This window comes from Microcebus murinus, chromosome 16 (assembly GCF_040939455.1).
Source record: "Microcebus murinus isolate Inina chromosome 16, M.murinus_Inina_mat1.0, whole genome shotgun sequence".
NCBI lineage: Eukaryota > Metazoa > Chordata > Mammalia > Primates > Cheirogaleidae > Microcebus > Microcebus murinus.
Genome location: NC_134119.1, coordinates 9,789,495 through 9,810,597, shown reverse-complemented (window position 1 = coordinate 9,810,597; position 21,103 = coordinate 9,789,495). Strand labels below are relative to the sequence as shown.

Below are 21,103 nucleotides of genomic sequence, written 5' to 3'. Positions count from 1 at the left end.
TTTAGTAGAGATGGGTTCTCGCTCTTGCTCAGGCTGGTCTCGAACTCCTTACCTCAAGCGATCCTCCCACCTCGGCCTCCCAGAGTGCCAGGATTACAGGCGTGAGCCACTGCGTCCGGCCTGGATTTCAGATTTTTGCATCTGTATGCTCACCCTGTGCCGCAAGCCACGAGGACAGAGCATGTGCCTTTCTCATTTGCCACTCTGTCCCCAGGGTCTAGAATGGCGCCATACACAACAGCAGGTAATAGATATTTATTGAAATAATGAATGACTGAACAGCTGACTGACTGAATGAATGAATGACTGGCAGGGACTCCCAATGTGCTGGCGTGAGGGCTCCCTCTCCCTTAAAAGGCCACTGTCCCATTCCAGATGCTCGGGTAAGAGGAACAAAGAACTTTCTGTTTCCAGACCTCTAAGGTTACTGAACAAACAATGCCGATCCACTCACCAGGGGGACCCAGTAGGTGTAGAGAGCGCCAAGCCTCATTTCAGGAACAAACTGGGAGCAGGCCAGCAGTAAGAAATAAAGGTTGAAAAAGTATTTGAACTGGTTGAACAGCACCTGGAAGGGAGAGAGACAACAGAAAAGAGGCACTCAGGGCTGGCAAGGTTTAGCGGGAAGTGTAATATTTAAAAACATTCCTACACGAGAATACAATTTTCCTGATACCTTCCACATAAAGCTTAAACACTTCCATATGTTGTTTAGGAAAACACATATAGGTAATAACAATATTATTCATAGAAGTAAAAAAGTAAATAATGATAAACATGGAAACTGAAAACACCAAATTCAGGATGGTGGCTACTTTCCGGGGGGATATTCACTGGGAAGGGGCCTGCAGGAGAATCGGCTGTATCTGTTGTCTTATTTCTTAAGCTACATTATTTTATAAGTACAAGTAAGCCACTCGAAATGTTGTTTAGGCAGAGGTTTTAACGGGAAATGCTTATGCGGGAAGGTTGAGTCCAAAAAGGAAGACAAAGAGTTATGTCCCCGATATGGTCTCAACTCCATAAAACGAGACAATAGAATCCTACCCTGGGTGGCCGCTGGGTTCTGGCTGGGGTGTGACCACTCCCATGTTCCCTGGGAGTGAGAGTAATACCACATGACTAGTTTCGGCCAACGGGCAATGAGCAGAAGTACAGTGTCTCTTCAAGGCTAAGGCAGTTAAGAGCCATCGTGACTTGCCCTGCCATGGTGACTCTGGTGGCCATGTACTCCCTACGGTGTAACCAGGAGGTGGAGGAGGGTGGCCCAGAGTGCATCAGACTTTTCCATGAAAGAGAAATGCAAGTTTTCCTCACTTAAGATACTGAGATGGTGGGGGGAAGGTTTGTGGGTTAAGGCAGCTGGCAATGAATATAGTCAAAATTAGCCTTAAAAAAAATTCAAATTGACCTTAAACTACTGTATAATAGATTTGTGGCTCTGTATTAACACTTAGTAGCTAACGCTGCCATTTTCTTCCTTTCTGCATTGGAGCTGATTGTTGCAGCTGCTTCTCAAAGTCGATTAGTGTGTGTTTGGAGGCCATAGTGGATAAAAATAGGTATTTACTTTATGTCTGTGCTAGGGGGAAGGTTGGCTGAGTATGTGCCTTCGGATTTGTGTAAGTTAATGTAGGAGTGTCATGACCTCAGAAACAGTTATTAGCAAAAATATCAATACAAATTCTCTTAGATGGTAGGATAAAAACTTATGTTTTTCTTTATACTTTTATTTCCCAACTTGCCTATAATGTGTCATGACAGGAAGGGAATTTAAACACTGCTGATATTCTTTTATGATGTTCTGGTTGTAGCACCAGGTCCCCAGAATATCTTTTTCCCTCTAACCAACAGACCATTTACACATGAAGTTATTTCAACCGACCACACGGAATCTCACAGCCCTGCAGACAGAAAGCAGCCCCCGCCCGCCCCGGGTGTGTGGCCTGAGAACAGGAACAGCCAGTGGCCAGGGTGGCAGGGAGAAGACCCAGGGTGTTCCCCAAATCTGCCACGGCGACCTCAGTCTCTTCAGTCTGGTACCAAGTACTCATTCGCAATGGGAAAAAGAAAATGATGTCGTTCCTGGCTGCACGTACCCCAGGAAGAAAAGTGAAGAAATTGTACTTCTGATTGTTGATGACATTCCGAGGATACCGCTGGTCCCTCTTCTCGGGGTGCCCCAACCAGACAGTGCGGGGCCTGGGTTCCCCTCCTCCACAGCATCTCAGCCACTCGCAGCACCTGGGGGAGAGACAGGCACACCATCAAGGCCCCGCCCACACGACCGAGACCCCGCCCGCACCATCGGGGCCACGCCCACATCTGTCCAGCCTTCTCAGAACGGTTTTTCTCTAAAGCATCTCCTTTGGGTTGAGACCACAGCCATATTTGGGGGCTTCCTCTTTCAGTGAGATTAAAAAACACAGAGTGGAGGCTTCTAAGAAGTGGTCCAAATAAAAGGTGCTTTGTTTGTTCCCAAGCCCAAATTATTTATAGTCATGTGCTGCTAAACAATGGCATGCATGCTGAGAAATGTGCCGTGGAGATTTCATCATTGTGCCAACACCACAGAATATACTCGCACAGGCCTAGGTGGCATACTCTACTGCACACCTAGGCTCTTCAGCCTACCGCTCCTAGGCTAAAGACCTGTACGGCATAGTGCTATACCTAATAAGGTGGGCAGCTATAACACAGTGGTAAGTACTGTGTATCTAAACAGATCTAAACAAGAAAAGGGACAGTAAAAATACAGTGTTATAATTTTATGAGACCATCATCATGTATACAGTTCATTATTGACCAAAACATCACTATGTGCCACATGGCCCTATTTCAAAAAGTAGGATTCATTTAAAAATAAAAAGATTTAAGTTAAGAAAGTAAATACATTTCAATAAGCACTATTATTACTTTTATATTATACAGAGAGAGGGAAGCTCAAAGCGGTTCAATAAAGCATCCAAGTTTGCCCAGATGTGAGGAACAGCTGCATCTGGCCTTGCACCATGCTGGTCTTATTCCAAAGCCTAGTGACTTTCCACCACCCCATGCCATCAAAGCTGCTGGTTACACGGAGATTACTATATAAAGGAGAAGGGGAGGGGATCTCCTCTCCACCCTAGGCTCTCCTTTTCAGCAACACACTGGAGGAACAAGCCAGAAAGATGATGTCTCAGAGCCTAAAATAACCTGGAGAGGGCCAGCACGCCAGCTGTCGGCAGACTGACCCCAAATGCTGCCCGCAACCTGGCCTTCCCGGGAGGGCAGCTCAGAAGTGCCAACCCACCAGCACCCTGCTCCCCGGCCACCCTAGAGCAAGGCAAGGAAACACTTGGGAATCTGGACAGCTCTGGCAAAACAAAGCCACTCTGAAAACCCCCAAAAGGCAGCTTGTCCTTCAGACGAGCCTATAAATAAGGCATTTCAAGAAATGCAAGCCGCCTTAAGCACTGCAATGAAAATGCCCCAAGCTGGAATGCTCGCCTCACCGCTCCAGCACTCATGGGCTAAGAGGGAGAAGCCCCCAGCCCTGCCAGCCCCCTGGAATGTCACCAGCTGAAGTGGCAACTATGACTCACATAAATACTTGTCCACCACGGATATTCCTTCTCCCCTTCCTCCTCCAGGACAGGACCTGGTGGGGTGCTGGGGTACAGAGCTAAGCAAATGCAGTCTCTGTGCTTCAGGATCCTAAGGACGAGCAAATCAGCATGCTGCCTGCTCACATGCTAAAATTGCCATGATGAGACACAATGCTGTTCCTTAAAAATAGTGTCCTCATTCCAGTAAACCGGTGCTCAGTGTGGAGTGTGGCCCTGCTAAGGACAGATTCCACTTCTAGTAAGTCAGTCCTGTTAACCCCTTCTAAGTTGTCCAAAGGCCAAAGACACACACACAAGCCTCAAACCACTCTCCCCATTCCTACTCCTAGGTGCAAATCCACCTGTCAGTTGACACTGAATGAATGTCACTGAATGAATGACACTGAATTCAGTTGGACTGAATGAATGCAGGGAGCAAAAGGGATGGAGAGGGGGAGAGGAAGGAAGAAAGAAAGAGGGGAGGGATGGAAGAGGGAGAGAAGAGTCATTTGATAGGGAGCATACCACCCTGTTTGCAGACACCTTCCTGGATGGTTATGACTGACTTTCTCTCCCCATCCTCTAAGAATCCTGTAATGATTGATTCCATAGTGGTATGTTTCTAACAAAAGCTGAAACGTGAATTGAAGAGAACCACAAACTGTCAGGGTGACTGTTCACAAGAGTGTTTTTGTTTCAGCAGAAGGCTGCACACATCAAGCTATCCAGTTGTGCTACTTATTCATTACTGAACCCATGAGTGCGTGCATGTGCACAAAGTACCAGGACACTCTCTGTGGCAGCAAAAGATGGGAAACAAACCTACCCCTTTGCCTCGGTCCATTCAGGCTGCTGTAACAAAATACCTTAGACTGGGTAATCTACAAACAACAGAAATGTGTTGCTTGTGGGTCTGGGGGCTAGAAAATTCAAGATCAGGGCACCAGTAGATTTGGTGTTTGGTGAGGCCTGTTCCCCACAGATGGTACCTTCTGAATGTCCTCACGTGGCCAAAGGCATGAATGAGTTCTCTTGGGCCTCTTTTATAGGGGAATGGACCACAATCATGAGGGCTCCACCTTCATGACCTAATCACCTCCTAAACTCCCCCTTCATAATACTACCACGTTGAGGGGTAGAATTCCATCACGTGAATTTTGGAGGGACACAAACATTCAGACCACAGCACTGTTCATCATAGGGAGACTGGTTACATAAATGGCGATCACCCATAAAATAGAATTGCCAACAGTCTCTAAAGAATAAGATAGAGCTGTGTGCACAAAATGGCCCAATGTACAAGGTATGCTAAATCAAAAGGCAAGGGGCTATGAGGTGTGTCTGGGATTCTATTCCCTGCACAAAAGCAAAAGAATATGCACACAGATAGACACGTGCATAACCCCAGTTGGATAAAGAAGCATATTCAGAGAAAAAGAATACAAAACATACTATTCATATCAATAGTATTAGGCCGGGCGCGGTGGCTCACTCCTGTAATCCGAGCACTGTGGGAGGCGAGGCGGGCGGATTGCTCAAGGTCAGGAGTTCGAAACGAGCCTGAGCAAGAGCGAGACCCCCATCTCTACTAAAAATAGAAAGAAATTAATTCACCAACTTAAAAAAAATATATATATATACACATATATATATATACATATATATATATATAAATAAAATTAGCCGGGCATGGTGGCGCTTGCCTGTAGTCCCAGCTACTCGGGAGGCTGAGACAGGAGGATTGCTTGAGCCCAGGAGTCTGAGGTTACTGTGAGCTAGGCTGACGCCACGGCACTCTAGCCCAGGCAACACAGTGAGACTCTGTCTCAAAAAAATAAATAAATAAATAAAAATTTTAAAAAACATATATCAATAGTATTATTTCTGGGGGGTAAAGAAAGGGAATGGTTGGATCCATGAGGTCACTGGACTTGTACTTTTTACAGTATACACTTCTGCAGTGTTTTAAGTTTTTACCAACATGTAATATTTTTCAAATGTTTTTAATTTTTAATTATCATCGATATGTGATAGATGTACATATTTATGGGATATACGTGATGATTTGATACAGGCATGCAATGGGTAATGATCAAATCAGGGTAACTGGGTACCCATCACTTCAAGCACTTATCATTCCTTTGTGTTAGGAAAATTCTAATTCTACTTTCAGTTATTTAAAAATATAAATTATAGCTAGGAGTGGTGGCTCACGCCTATAATCCTAGCACTCTGGGAGGCCGAGGTGGGCAGATTGCTCGAGGTCAGGAGTTCCAAACCAGCCTGAGCAAGAGCGAGACCCCGTCTCTACTATAAATAGAAAGAAATTAATTGGCCAACTAATATATATAGAAAAAATTAGCCGGGCATGATGGCGCATGCCTGTAGTCCCAGCTACACGGGAGGATTGCTTGAGCCCAGGAGTTTGAGGTTGCTGTGAGCTAGGCTGACGCCACGGCACTCACTCTAGCCTGGGCAACAAAGCGAGACTCTGTCTCAAAAAAATATATCTATATATACATATATATAAATTATTTTTAATGATCAATATTAATGTTTAAGATAATATTAACTAAGCAGAGGTACTGGGGTCCTACATTTGGGGGCCTGTATGCTTCATGGACTTACATCAGGGGCTACAAACTCAAATGCCTCCAGGGAAGGCAGGTAAAATAAGCTGAGCACGCTGGACTGCACACGGATTGTGGCAGGTGGGGCAGAGCAAACCGGGCTGCAGTGTGTGCCTCTGCCCCTCACAATGAGTGCAGTGTCAGGCTTTCTCAGTAGAGGGTTCTGGGGGGACACACAGGGGACCCACCAGCACCCTGGAAGACGGCTTCCTGCTTTCCCCACGGGTGCAGACCCTGAAAGCCAGCAAACTTCCCTGCCATCCAACAGCCTGGACCCCATCATCTCCAACCAGCTCTGAACCCCAGCTTTGGGGAGGGGGCCCCCTGACAAACGTGTCCTTCCTTGGGTCCACCCCATGGCCCTAGGCTACCATGTAGAGTTTTCGTCTATCCTATGCTTACTCTTTTCACATAGTTTAATAAGTCAATTTCCTATCTTCTTCCCGCTGGCTTTAGCTGAGGCCAACTCCACCTGTGAGCGTCAGGCATGACAAGCACGGGATCCAGGCTTAGCCAAGGAGAGCCCGTGATCTTGCGGATAAGGTGACTCGTGTGAGAAGGGCCCATGAGACCCCCAGCGGGGACTTTGCTAGAAATACTTGGAAAGAAGGGTTCTTCACCCTGGGGTGAAGACGAGAAAACAGGCTAAGTAAACAAGCCTGGGGCAGACACCCTGTTCCCACTGAGGGACTAGTCAGCCTGAAAATCAAGTCCGCAAGCAGGACTCCAAAGAGAGCAACAAGAAGTTCCTGATAACCTTGGGAGTGGGCGAAGATCTACCCAGCCCTGGACTTTCAGTCTCAGAATCAGTTAGTTGGTTTTTGTTTTATTTTACTTTACTCAAGCCAATTTCAGTTGGGTGTCTGTTCCCCACTTCCTAAAATTTCTGTCTTCCACATGGCTGGACCATCCTTAAGGACACATTCCTAGTGGCTTTGTGTGTCCTCGATGCTAATGTCTAAAGGTGCACAACAGCTGAAAGCCCGCGTTTTATCATCTGGCCCTCGCCACGCTAACTCTGTTACAGCTGTGCTGTCCACCATGGTAGCTTCTACTGCATGGGGCTATTTTAAGTTTAAATTGATTAAAATAAGTAATTCAGGACCTCATTGTCACTGGCCATGTGGAGTGCTCCACGGCCACATGTGGCCAGTGGCAACGGACTAGACCGCACGGCTTAGGGCTCCACTGGATAGCACCGCCTGAGAGCAGCCCTTCCAAGACACCTCCTCCCACCTCACTCTTGAACTGATGTCCGCCCCAAGGGACACACACATGACATTACCAAGTGGACTTCACAACAGAGGGAACCCTGCCTACACAGAGTTTCTCCAACTTCAGCCGTTTGCACACACACATGGGATCTCTATGATATGCAAATACCTCTACCTTCTGCCTACATGATTTTGTCTAAATTTGAACACCTCACATCACTGGTTCCCAACTAGAGGCAATTTTGCACCCCCAGGGCGGGTGAGTATCTGGCAATGTCTGGAGACATTTGTGGTTGTCACAACTAGAGGATGCTCCTGGCATCTGGTGGCTAGAGGAGGCCGGGGATGCTGCTAAACACCTTTTGATGCATAGGACGGAGGGTCATCCAGTCCGGCATGCCACTAGCGCCCAGGTTGAGAATTCCTAGGTTTTACGTACAAACTTGTTTGTTGTAAATGGATTTGCTCCATTTACATAAATTTATTTGAAAAGGCAGTCTCACACCACTGCCATAAATGGAAGCCAGTATCACTTGCCATAAATAGGAGATAAACGACAAAGCCAACACAATGAAAAGCAAACCGTGTTGCCCAGTTCCAGCCGGATGCTGCAGCTGGCCGCGGCGCGGAGCCTGCAGCCTGCTCCGCTCTGCTCCTCCTCACCCAGAGACGCTAGCAAGTGTTTGGTGTCAAAAGTGGGCCCTGGCGGGGTTGTAAATACTGAAGGGAAATTGAAAAAAGGAATAAATGTTCTGCTAAATGTCTCCATGTGATTTAGTCCCTGTCCATGAACTCCTTCTTAAACATTATCACTGCAACACCTACAACCATCACCTGCTCACGTTCTTGAAACTGCTGCCCAAGAGCAGAAAGCTCCGGCCTAGTGGCAAATTTACAAGTGGCCACATTTTCCAAACAGAGGAGGTGGCAGCCAGGCACCCTGTTGATGGCTGGATTTATCCCTGCAAGTCTCTCAACTCTCTCTTCCCCGGCGGCTGCTGCCACACCCTGTGTCTAAAGGATGGACTTTGGCCCCTGGTAGCTCAAGAGGAGCAGCTGCCCTGAGCAGTGTGGTGGTAGGGGTCACCTTGGTGTCGTGGATGCTGCAGTGGTTTCCTAACACCAAACTCAACTGTCACTTGCCACAACAAAGAAACTCCTATTCCACCTTCTGGGCTGGGGAGATGAGCTACCGGACAAAATCCCGTAAGAGTGAGAAATTGCTGAACAGCCGGAAATAGAAATGACACCCAAGAACTACAGTTTCAAAAGAGCAGGACCACGTGGGTTAGGAGGAGGAACTCTAGTACTAAGCCACGCAGACCTGAGTGCGAATCACAACCCTGCTCCACACTGGCTATCTGGCTTTGGGCTACTCATCTTAGATTCTTTTTCTATCTGAAAAATGATAATAATAAGACCTGCCTTGCTGAATTACTTTGAAGGTTAGAGATTTTATATATAAAGGGCATAGGACAGTTACTTGCTAGGGCACATAACAAGCAATTCAATTAACAATAGATACTATTTCTCTTAAACTATTTTTTCTAGATTAAAAAAAGAAACCAGGAAACAACTTTCACTTGTGTGAGTGAGTCTTGCAAAGTTAAAAGCAATAGCCATTCAACTAGGTTACGATGTAAGTTTATAAAAAATTTAGTCCACACTGCCTCTTGCCTAGACCATTTTATATATAAAGGGAAACCAAAATGGATTTTCTTATTATTTGACTCTAAAACAAATAAAGGTTTTGACAGCAGGGCGTCTGCTGACCAGATGTGCGGTGGTTTCGCGCAATCTGGCTGAAATGCAAGGGAAAAGCAAATGTTATGGGGGCAGGGCCAAGGGAACAATGTTTCTGCAAAAGGTAACTAATGTAACAGGGGTCGGCCGCCACAGAACGGATGCTCTGCCATAGGTGCAGCTATAATCAGTAGGCACTCGGGAAATATTTGCTCGTTTGCCTGTGTGATGCACCAGACTTTTGGGAAACCAGAAAGTCTGCGAAGACACAGTCTCATCATTGTCACTGGACAGATCTAGGAAGAATATAAAGAAAAATTAAGGTCGGGCGAGGTGGCTCACGCCTGTAATCCTAGCTCTCTGCGAGGCCAAGGCGGGCGGATTGCTCCAGGTCAGGAGTTCGAAACCAGCCTAAGCAAGAGCGAGACCCCATCTCTACTATAAATAGAAAGAAATTAATTGGCCAACTAATATATATAGAAAAAATTAGCCGGGCATGGTGGCACATCCCTATAGTCCCAGCTACTCAGGAGGCTGAGGCAGGAGGATTGCTTGAGCCCAGGAGTTTGAGGTTACCGTGAGCTAGGCTGATGCCACGGCACTCACTCTAGCCTGGGCAACAAAGTGAGACTGTCTCAAAAAAAGAAAAAATTAAAATCAAATATATCAATATGGAGAAAACAGTCTACAGCAGTGGTTCTCAATGGGGCTGGGGGTGTGATTTTGACCCCTGGGGACACTTGGCAATATCTGGAGATAAGTTTGGTTGTTACAACCACAGGACAAGGTATGACGACTGGCATTTAGTGGGTAGAAACCAGGGATGCTGCTAGGCATCCCACAGGGCCCGGGACGGTCCCCACGACAGAGGATTATCTGCCCCAGCTGTCAGTAGTCTTGAGGCTGGCGACCCTCCTCTGAAACAGCGCTGCCCAAAACATGTCTGTGAAGATGGAGATGTCCCATGCTTGGGCTGCCCAACACAGTGGGCACCAGCCAATGCGGCTGTGGAGCACCTGAAATGTGAAACGTAAATTTCATTTCATCTATTTAATTGATTTAACTAAATAGCCACATGCATCTAGTGGCTACCACACTGGACAGCAATTGCTCAGCACTGACACTAAAGGGCAGGGAGCGGAGTTAGAAGGAGTGGAAGGCAAGCTGCGAAGGGAAACTTAGGCTCTTCCTTCTAAGGAGGATTTTTTTTTTTAACTCAGAGAATATAAAATCTGAAATCAGGAAGGATGCAAAGAAGGAAGCTAGCTCACTGCAGTCTGCACCTAGCTCTAGCCACAAGAACGCCACCACCGGCAGGAGGAGAAGTGGGACTATATCCGTCACCGCATGAGAAAAGCCAAGTCAACCTGGCAACTTCTCTTTAAATGCAAAGCTCAGACCCTCGACCACCAGGGCCAAGCCTACCCAGAGGGGCGTACCCTACCCAAACACTGGTCCCGGCTGAGCAACGGGAAATGCATGAGGATTGCACGGCAGGCATCGAGAGAGCGAGCAAGGCCTGACAGTGACAGAGGCACCCCTGGGCTGTCAGCGTGGAGCAATTACAAGAACGAGGTGGGGACAGGCACGCTGGCAGGGCAAGACCCACGTGACTAAGTCAGAGGAAAACGCATAAGAGCTACGTATTTATTATTCTACATTTTAATAAAAATAATACGTTAATATAAGCCTGGGGGAAAATATTGAGAAACAAACACTCATACACCCTGCTGTCAGCGTCCGTGCTCCTGGGGGAGGGGACAGCCAGGGATGGTGGAACCTCTCCCTGTTCCACCTGCCCCCGCCCCCCACAGTCTGTCCCTACTGGTCTTCCGCAGCCCAGGAAGGCATGACTCCTCTCACAAAAGTACGACTCACGCGGCGTCCCACTCCCACGAGGATCCCTAATTGTAAGACTCAAGTCCCTCGAGGCGCTCACCTTCTTATCCCAGCTCATCTCTCATTGATTCACCCTGCAGCAGCCAAGGCAGGCGTGCCCGAGAACCCTGCCCTCTCGCCTTCCCCCAACACTCCACTTCCCTCCAGCTACCCACGCCCCGTGCCAGGCTCACGCACAACAGACCCCTCCTGCACGCCTGCTCCCGCATCTTCTATTTTCCCTCCAGAACCAACTCTGTGCTCTTCACAAACATAAGAGGAAGCAGCTCTGGCTCCCTTAGACTCTATTTCTCTGTTTTCTCTCCAGAATAGGACAGGCAAACTCAGACCTACAGGAGCCCAGCAAGCCACGTAACAGAATAAATGAGCCGGACACGGTGGCTCACGCCTCTAATCCTGGCACTCAAGCGGGAGGCCAAGGCGGGAAGATCGCTTGAGCTCAGGAGTTTGAGACCAACCTGAGTGAGACCCCGTTCTCTACTAAAAATAGAAAAAATTAGCCGGGCATGGTGGTGCATGCCTGTAGTCCCAGCTGCTCAGGGGGCTGAGGCAGGAGGATTGCTTGAGCCCAGGAGTTCGAGGTTGCTGTGAGCTAGGCTGACGCCATGGCACTCTAGCCCAGGCACCAGAGCGAAACTGTCTCAAAAAAATAAATAAATGAACAAAAACAAATGCGGGGCCCAGTGGGACGGGGTACTCCAGCTACTGTGAGGGCGTGTTCCTACACAAGCCCAGCACAACAGACCATGTGATTCTGCAAGACAAAGACAAAACGGCTTCTGAAGTGCAAATAATATTTAAAATGTTGACAAACGATTCAGCCTTTAAACATTACGTCAAGCCACACAGAGATACCATTTTTCACTTAGCACAATGACAAAGGTCAAAAAGCTTAATAACACCTGTGCTTGGTCAGGACGGGCAAACAGGCATTTTGGCGGCAGGGAGGGTCTAAATCGGCACAACCTCAGACAGGGGAACTTGGCAACAACTGTCAAAAGTACAAATGCACATTCACCTCGAGGAATTCCCCTTCAAGATATTCCATACAGTCTAACAAACATGAGCACAAGGACTTATGTTCAAATTATTCACTGTAACGTTGCTAGTAATAGCAAACCCTTAGAAATAATCTACATGACCATCAGCGGTAGAGTGGTTAAACAAACTATGGTACTATTCAATGCAATACTATAAAGGCATTACAATAATAACAATAAAAAAGAACAAAGAAGGCTGTTATATACTGACATGGAATGAGCCCAGGGTATCCTGTTAAGTGGAAGAAAACATACTGTGTAAGGTGTACCAACAGATGAATAAAAAAGGAAAATCTATGTGTATGTTTCCATGTAACTATACAGATATAAAAATACATGTGGGTTTTTTTGGTTTTTGTGTTTTTTTTGTAAATGCTTAAAAATTCTCTTGAACAACACAGAAGAAACGGATAAAAATGGCTGTCTGGGCCGGGCGCGGTGGCTCACGCCTGTAATCCTAGCACTCTGGGAGGCCGAGGCAGGTGGATTGCTCGAGGTCAGGAGTTCAAAACCAGCCCGAGCAAGAGAGAGATCCCGTCTCTACTATAAATAGAAAGAAATTAATTGGCCAACTAATATATTTAGAAAAAATCAGCCAGGCTTGGTGGCGCATGCCTGTAGTCCCAGCTACTTGGGAGGCTGAGGCAGGAGGATTGCTTGAGCCCGGGAGTTTGAGGTTGCTGTGAGCAAGGCTGACGCCACGGCACTTACTCTAGCCTGGGCAACAAAGTGAGACTCTGTCTCAAAAAAAAAAAAAAAAAGTGGCTGTCTAGGGCAGGGAGTACAGGCTAGCTGACTAGAGGGGTAGGAGGGAAGCTGACTTTGCAATGGAGTCACTATTCTATATGTGACTTAAGCACTGAACTATGTGACTCTGACTGAGTAAACTTCTTTTTAATTTAAAAATAAAACAAGAAAGCCTCACCCTGCTATGCAAACAGCACACAGCTCTCAATCTGCAGCCTCAGATCTTGGCCCTGAGCTCGAGGGTAAGAGATCACACACCATTTACCTCTCATCCCAAGCCTGGGACACAGAAGGTGCTCTGTCACTAGTGTAGGCTGACGACTCACTCTTCTGGGCCCTTTCACCTGCCGCAGCACACCTACTGCACCTCGCGCACGTACACTCTATCCAGGATGTTTGGTTTTAGGCACCAAAACAGGTCTAGGCCACAGCACCCGTACAGCGCCCGGCACCAGCCTACATGATGCCAAAGAACGGAACAGAATTCAGTGGAAGGCAGTTCCGCAGGCACCAAGGCCACAAGCAAAAACATTATTAAGGGCTGAATACATGCCAGGCACTGCGGTGAGGCCCTCAATGTGAATTTCTTGCCTTAGTCCTCCCAGCAGTCCCATAGTGGAGCTTTCATTCTCCCTCCCTTGCAGGTGAGGACAATGTCCCTCAGAGAGTCCCGTGGAGCTGGTAAGGGGCAGAGCCAGGATGTGAGTCCAGCAGGTGGACCCCAGCGCCAGCCCTCTCAGCCACGGAGTCTGGTGATCTCCTCCTGTTGCAGAATCTGAGAGCCACCTCTGCACTGTCTAGACGGCAACCTAGAGAGGAACCCAAGTGACAGGGGCACAGCAGGAACACACCAAGGGTCCCCAGTGGCACCGCCCAGTCCACCTCCTCCTCCCTCCAACTCTGCTGTGGTGGCCAACACTGCTACTGTACTCTCCATGAGCCACACGCTTTGGGGACTAAGAACTCCACACGCATTAACTCATCCAAGTCCTCAACACCATTGAGCACTAGCATCATGCCCATTTTTCAGAGAGGGAAAGCCACGCGCCCAAGATGACACAGCCAGTAAGTGGCAGAGCATAAACTTGAACCAACACAGTCTGGCTTGGATCCGTGCTCTTAACCCCTCAAGATTCTCAGCAGCCAGCCCTTGCCTTGGGGAGCCACTGCCTTCACTAGGAACCTGTTTTCCTCACCCTGCTCCCACGGAGACCTGGGCGGCCGCCTCTGCGACAGCACTGCTCCACCGTGGGCGTGGCTCTGGCACTCAGACAGCCCCAGGAAGGCCATGTTCCCAAAGGTGCTTGTAAAGAAACGCCAGAGGTTGCAACTCCTCTGCAGGAGTTTACCTCCAGAAACAGGGAGGGGGACGCTGAGCATGGTGGCAGCCCAGGTGTGCAAGAGCACTCAGCTTTCCTAGTGTTCCTCCTGCAAGGGCAAGCCGCCCTAGGCTCCGGTAACTGCACCGCAGACCCCTGCCCTTCCGAGGGCGGTAAGACAGTATTGCAGTGGGTCCTGTCACCTACACAGCTCCGTCGTGAGAAACCGCATGCAGATTTTCTGTTATTCATTCAACAAGTATTTACTGAGTGCTTACTTACAAACATATTTAAATGGCGACACAACATGCCACCGTGTTGAGTTAGGCTCACCCGGTACAGCTGCAGAGCATTAATTATGTAAAACGGCAGGGGGAGAAAGCCATCACCCAAATCCTGACCCTGCGACACGGAAAAATTCAGGAACATGCATTAGACCCTCGAACACCCACGCATTCCATTCAACCCAGTGACTCGGGAGTCTGGCTGACGAAAATTCTCTGAAATGTAGTGGAAAGTTTTCGCACTGACCAGCCTCCACAGACCACGTTATGACTGACAATAGCACGAATGCACTGAAATGTCACTTAACAGTCCTCCATTAAAGATACAGATCAGATGGAAATACCTAAACGTTAACAGTGGGAGGCAGGGCTTTCAATAATTCTAGCTACTGCACCTTTAACTTTTCTATAACAGAAATTAATGGGAAAAATAAAACCCTAGTGTCTGGAAGTCCTGTGCAGAGCCCCAGAGCTGGGGAGGGCTCCCGGGCAGTGTGGTGAGGTTGAGTGTGTCAGGTCCTGCCCTCGGGCCATGCGGACCGGACTGGACCCGCTCTGGCTTCGCCATGCGGGAGTAGCTCCCCAGCAAGGCCCCAGTCCACAGCCCCTCGTTCCACCACTTGGCACGATACAGCTCATGCTACTCAGGAGGACGTTGGTGACTATCTGATGAAGGCGCAGCCCCAGTTAATGCAATTTCTGGGAAATGTTAGAAATCTCAGTGACGCAGCTGCTCCGGGAAAACTGCAAGGACTATAATGGGGGCATCTTCAGCCAAGAAGCAAATATAAAATCAATTTGAGAGCTGCAGCCCAAGCCTCTGACAAGAGGCAGGTAGCTGCATCGGTAGCTCCTTCCTTGAAGGAAAGGGTCAGGTGGGTAAGGAAGGAAAAGGAGGAGGAAGAGGGGAAAGAGGAGGTCTGGATTTCCCTTTTCTCTGTGCAGAAAGGGGTTCCCTTTTTCCTCCTTCTTTTGGCTCCAATACTCAACATGCACCTTAACTGAAAGCCCACTGGGTACCCTGCCCGACACACACCCCCTTGATGAATTAGGAGTGCAAAACCCCTTGGGATTATTAACATTTTTAAAACAAAGCTAATAAGGGTGCCAGTGTCAGGCAGACTTCACTGGAACCGTGACTCCCGTTCTTCATTCATTCATTCATTAACTCAATCAGCAGAAATTTGCTGAGCACCTACTATGCGCTAGCCTTTGTGTTAAGCACTACGACGCATACAACAGGACAAATAAGGGCACCGGTCCCTTGGAGCCTACGCTTTGTAGGTAAGCAGGGTAGGAACAGAACACAAGCACATGCCACTCGGTGAGAGGTGGCTCCTTTACAGTGGACAGCCTGTGAGGGCCTCTCAGAAGACACAAGCGGAATGAGACCCAGGAGACAAGCACGGCAGCTGCAGAGCTGTGGGACCAGGCGAGGTATTTAACCCCTTTGAGCTCAGCTCCCTGGAAAACAGAGTAATGACAGCACCTAGTATTAGAATATGTATAGAAGCCACAAGACAATCCACTTGAAATACCTAGGACAGCGGTACTGGCACCTAAGAAAACAAGAGAGTTAAAAAATTCTTAGGAGAACCCCGTCATGTGTCACGAAAACACAAGCTCCGCGCTGTCAGGGATTTCTGTCTCCTCGCTGCGATACCCCAGCATTAACACTGCCAGGAACAGAATAAGCGCTCCGTAAATATTTATGGAGCGAATGAATGGATGAATCAACAGTAGTTATTTTAAGTCTTCATGCTATAAATTTCGGTTAACTTTTTTGTGACTGTATAAAGCTTCAAGATCTAGATTTTCATAAAAATAGCTGGCAATCCTCTGAAGTGTCTAAAAACAAGGTTGAGATTCTTAAGCACTGGTTTTCTGTGGTGCCGTGTATAAAAGTGTTTTTTTGAGTGTCACTTTGTTAATTTGATGTATCCAACCCCAGATGGGTGACTTCCCAGGCCTGGAGTGGGGTGGAGGTGGGGAGTAGGAGCTGGGGGGTGCCTCACTCAACTTGCCTTTTATTAGCTGCTGGACTGACTCCGCTTTGGGGGCTGGCATTCAGAATGAAAACATTACTTATAAGGTCAAAATAAAATATGAATCAACTTGTGAAAACATAAGGTATTGGTTAAGTAAATCAGAGATGTCTACTCAAAGAAATATTACATTGCCATTTAAAATGTCATTTGTAAAGTACACTATTATGCAGAAAACTAAAATGCTACTGTGGAACAAGTAAAAACCCATATGCTGGCCGGGCGCGGTGGCTCACACCTGTAATCCTAGCACTCTGGGAGGCCGAGGTGGGTGGATTGCTTCAGGTCAGGAGTTCAAAACCAGCCTGAGCAAGAGCGAGACCCCGTCTCTACTATAAAGAGAAAGAAATTAATTGGCCAACTAATATATATAGAAAAAATTAGCCGGACATGGTGGCGCATGCCTGTAGTCCCAGCTACTCGGGAGGCTGAGGCTGGAGGATCGCTTGAGCCCAGGAGTTTGAGGTTGCTGTGAGCTAGGCTGATGCCACGGCACTCACTCTAGCCTGGGCAACAAAGCGAGACTCTGTCTCAAAAAAAAAAAAAAATGTGCTACATGGTTCCCATTCATAAAACAATGTATGTACAGAAACAAGACAAGAAGAAAACATCATCTGCTAAAACGTTTAACGTCTTTGAAGGAAAAGTGGCACCAATATTTCCTTTATCAGTTTTCTCTGTGTTCAGATCTTTTCTTATATACACATGCACTCAAATTTTTCAATTAAAGGAAAATAAAGTTTATACTCTTTTACTGTTTCCCTTATAACATATACTACTCAGGAAGAGAACGCTCGGTCAGGCCCTGGGAGCTGGAGACCCAGAGTCTGAAAGGCTGCTCTGATGTGACAATTTTGCCAGCTTAGGGTTGGCGTGGCCATGACTTGGCTGACCTAGACACCTAAAACTAAATCTCAGTTCAAGAAAAGGATGTCACTCGCAAATGACAAATTAAAAATAAATTTCTTACAACGCCACTTATGCACCCACGAGAACGGCTGAAGTGAAAGAAGACAGGCAACACCAAGTGTTGGTGAGGATGAGGAGCAAATGGACTTGCTGCTGAAAGTACAAATTAGTACCATCGCTTTGGAAAACTATTCTACTAACGCTAAATGCAAATATACCCTAGGGCCCAGGCAAGCCACATAATACACACAAAAGATGCGTGCAAGTATGTTCATGGCATCACTCTTCAGGACAGCCGAAAATAGAAACAGCCCACATGTTCACCAAGAGGATCGCGGACAAACAGATCATCATGTAGTCATACAATGATGCTGTGGTCTGAACAGCTGTATCCCCTTTCCCCTCAACAAAAGTCACTTGCTGTAAGTAGACACTGCAGAAAAACTCAAATAGTATTCTACTTGATAGGGCATCGACGAGACAGGTTGCCATATACTCTTTGCTACAAAAGTTCAAGTTGAAATGAGTCTTTTGAAAAATTTAAATTAGGCTAGGCGTGGGGGCTCATGCCTCAAGTCCCAGCACTTTGGGAGGCCAAGGCAAGTGGGTCACTTGAGGCCATGAGTTCTAGGCTGCAGTGAGCGACGATCACGCCACTGTACTCCAGCCTGGGCGACAGAGCGAGATCTCGCCTCTAAAAAAAAAAAAAAATCAAATAAAAATTAATTAATTAAAAGCTAAAAAGAGTTTTTGTCATTTTTAACTAAAACAATCCTAAAAGGAAAATAAAACCTCCATTGCTTCCTCCTGGGCTAAAAAAAAAAAAAAAAAAAAAAAGAAAATAAAACCACTGTTCTTCAGTTCCATCTGTAAAGCAGGGCTGTCGGGAGGATTAGATGGGATGATCCACATACAATGGTTAGAAGTTCTGGCACCTAATCAGCACGCACAGTGGTTAGCAACTAATATTATTCCCATCAAATCCGCAGAATCAAAGTGACAAGAATTAGCAACCAACCATGCAAAATGCAACCTGGAAATGAGGCTACTGTGAACCCTTTAAGAAAAGGGAACAGCCGGGGGCGGGGCCCACTCCCCAGGGCGCGCGGGGTGCAGCTGCACGTTCACCCTGAGGGCGAGGCGCAGCCCCAGCCCCAGCCCACGCGAATCTGCAACAGGCTCAGAGCTCCACAGGCTGGACTGTCTAAATCCAACCGCTAAAGTACTAATCGACATCAGTTTAAAACAAAAATTTACTGATGACACTCAGAGGCACCACACCTGCCGGAACAGCCACAAATGAGATGATGCCTCCTGCCTTAGTCAGCTGGGGCGGTCACAACAAAATATCACATGCTGGGTGGCCCAGGCGACAGAAATTTATTTTCTCACAGTTCTGGAGGCTGCAAGTCCCACAGCAAGGCGTCCACAGGCCTGGCGCCTCCCGAGGCCGCTCTCGGTGGCTTGCAGTGGCCGCCTTCTCGCTGCGTCCTCGCGTGGTCTTTCCTCTGGCGTCCCTCTGGACGTTTCGGCGCCTCACCTTACGGTCTGACACCACTCGGACTGGGTTGGGGCCCACCCGAACTGCTTCGTTTTAAATTAATCCCCCCTTTAAAGGCCCGATCTCCAAACACAGTCACACGCTGAGGAACTAGGGGTCAGGGCTTTGACATATGAATTCAGCAGTAAGGAGGGAATTCGGCCCACGACACTCCCCAAATGTTCCCTTCCAGCAGCTCAAGGCTCCCTCAGTTACTAAATCAGAAAGCTGACCTCACAATCAACGACAGTAGTGCAGATGTGACTTTCTCATCCAACAGGTTTTTCGGGGGGTTGTTTCCTTTTAAAGACAGGATGGGGCCCTGCATAGTGGCTCACACCTGTAATCCAGCTCTCTGGGAGGCCGAGGCGGGCAGATTGTTCAAGGTCAGGAGTTCGGAAACCAGCCTGAGCAAGAGAGACACCCCGTCACTAAAAATATATAGAAAAAATTAGCCGGGCATGGTGGCGCATGCCTGTAGTCCCAGCTACTCGGGAGGCTGAGGCAGGAGGATCGCTTGAGCCCAGGAGTCTAGCAACCTGTGAGCTAGGCTGACACCACGGCACTCACTCTAGCCTGGGCAACAAAGCGAGACACTGTCTCAAAAATAAATAAATAAATAAATAAAAATAAAAATCATGATTTTCACGGATAACCTGGCAAAATAGAATTTTTTTTTTTAATCTCTGAGCACAACCAGATTGTCTTTGCTCTTGCAGCCATAATATTGTATTTTTAGCCTGACCAGGCCATTTTAGCATAGGCTACTGCTTCCTAAAAATGTCAAACATGACATGGGGCATCTACAAACCTCATGAACTGTACTGACTTCATTTTTTTTTTTTTAAATTGATGCCCTGTTTTTCACTTAAGTGAATTCTAAAAGAAAAGTTCCTGCCATTTCTATAAGGAGAAAACAAGTATCATCCGGCACAAACAGGAAGAACCATAACAATGATTGCTAACCCTTAAATGTTTGGCTGGGAGCCACGCAAAGTGACCTCTCCAATGTTTCCCTCCGGCCGGTCTCTGAGGACAAGTAGCAATCTTTCAAACTCACACGAATTAAAGAAAACAGGCACTATTAATAAAATCAGCACCATGCTAACTGTGTGGGTAAAAGTCATGAATAAACATGTGAGAACCGGTCTCTTTCTTTCTAAATTAAACCAAACTCCACCTCTCTCATGAGTGAAGCGAAGGGCACTTCAAGTCCACTCCAAGAGGCAGCCAAAAACTGCAGCCAGCCCTCATCACTGACTTCCATCACCTGCATCTGAGCAACGATACCAAAAGAACTTTCTGTTCTGAGAAGAGCCAAAAGTCCAAAGAGGGATGGTTCAACGCCTTGCCTCCTCCTTCCAACTGGAGGGGCACATGGCTGAGGTCGGGGTCAAAAGGTCACCCCATCTCCCCGGAGACGGGTCCACAGGGCCCTCCCCTCACTGGCGGCTGCAGCGTAGCTGAGAAGAGCTCTTTCCAGGAGGCAGGCCGGGCTCTGTGTCCACACGCTACCCCTCAGAGTCCCTCTCTGGGTTTGGGATGACACACCGCCTGGTCTCCACGTAGACAGAGAACACCTGATCTGGTCTGGGTCACTGCAGGGCAGGGCAGGGGCTTGGTAACTGGAAGTGGATGGCACAAGTGCAGCTGGGCAGCTGGCAGAGGCCGCAGAGATCACTTCCTGATGGACCCCGGCCAGGGCTCATTCGGCTGTTCTCATCCAAAGGGAGCAAAGAGCTGCTTGTGCAACTCTCCGTCCCACATTGGGCCGGGGAGTCTCCGGATCACTCTCTCCCCCCAAACCTACACCTTTCTGCTGCACACCTACTGCAACCTCCACCACATCCAGGCAAGGGTTTTAAAGCATGCACGTAGCCCTGCACACTACAGGCCTAATACTACCTCCATTTTCTCAAAGGAAGGACGAGACACACACACACACACACACACACACACACACACGCACCTGGCACATGGTTGACGCTCATTATTTGCAGTCTCTGCATTTGCAAATGCACCTACCCCCTAAAACGTGTGACCCCCAAATCAACACTCGCAGCACTTTTGAAGTCAGACATAGGCAGCGTGGCCAAAAATCTGGGCTTCCCCACACACACGCTCCCCGCCGAGGCTGTGCAAGGCT

The 21,103-nt window shown here is 47.8% G+C and overlaps 1 protein-coding gene across 2 annotated transcripts in view; it reads right to left on the bottom strand.

Moving 5' to 3' along the window:
- Positions 1 to 21,103, bottom strand: part of ATP9A (ATPase phospholipid transporting 9A) — a 120,013-nt gene that overhangs the window by 90,345 nt on the left and 8,565 nt on the right. Inside the window, exons 1-3 of one of the 2 annotated variants that reach the window (XM_076010862.1) lie at positions 3,585 to 3,953; positions 2,100 to 2,244; positions 455 to 568 (exon numbers count right to left, since the gene is read on the bottom strand). In XM_076010862.1, the coding sequence (XP_075866977.1) occupies positions 455 to 568; positions 2,100 to 2,244; positions 3,585 to 3,586 (261 nt within the window). In that variant the 5' untranslated portion in view covers positions 3,587 to 3,953. Of the gene's footprint in view, positions 1 to 454; positions 569 to 2,099; positions 2,245 to 3,584; positions 3,954 to 21,103 lie in introns of those variants that run through there. The other variant, XM_020282080.2, reaches the window with a different exon arrangement.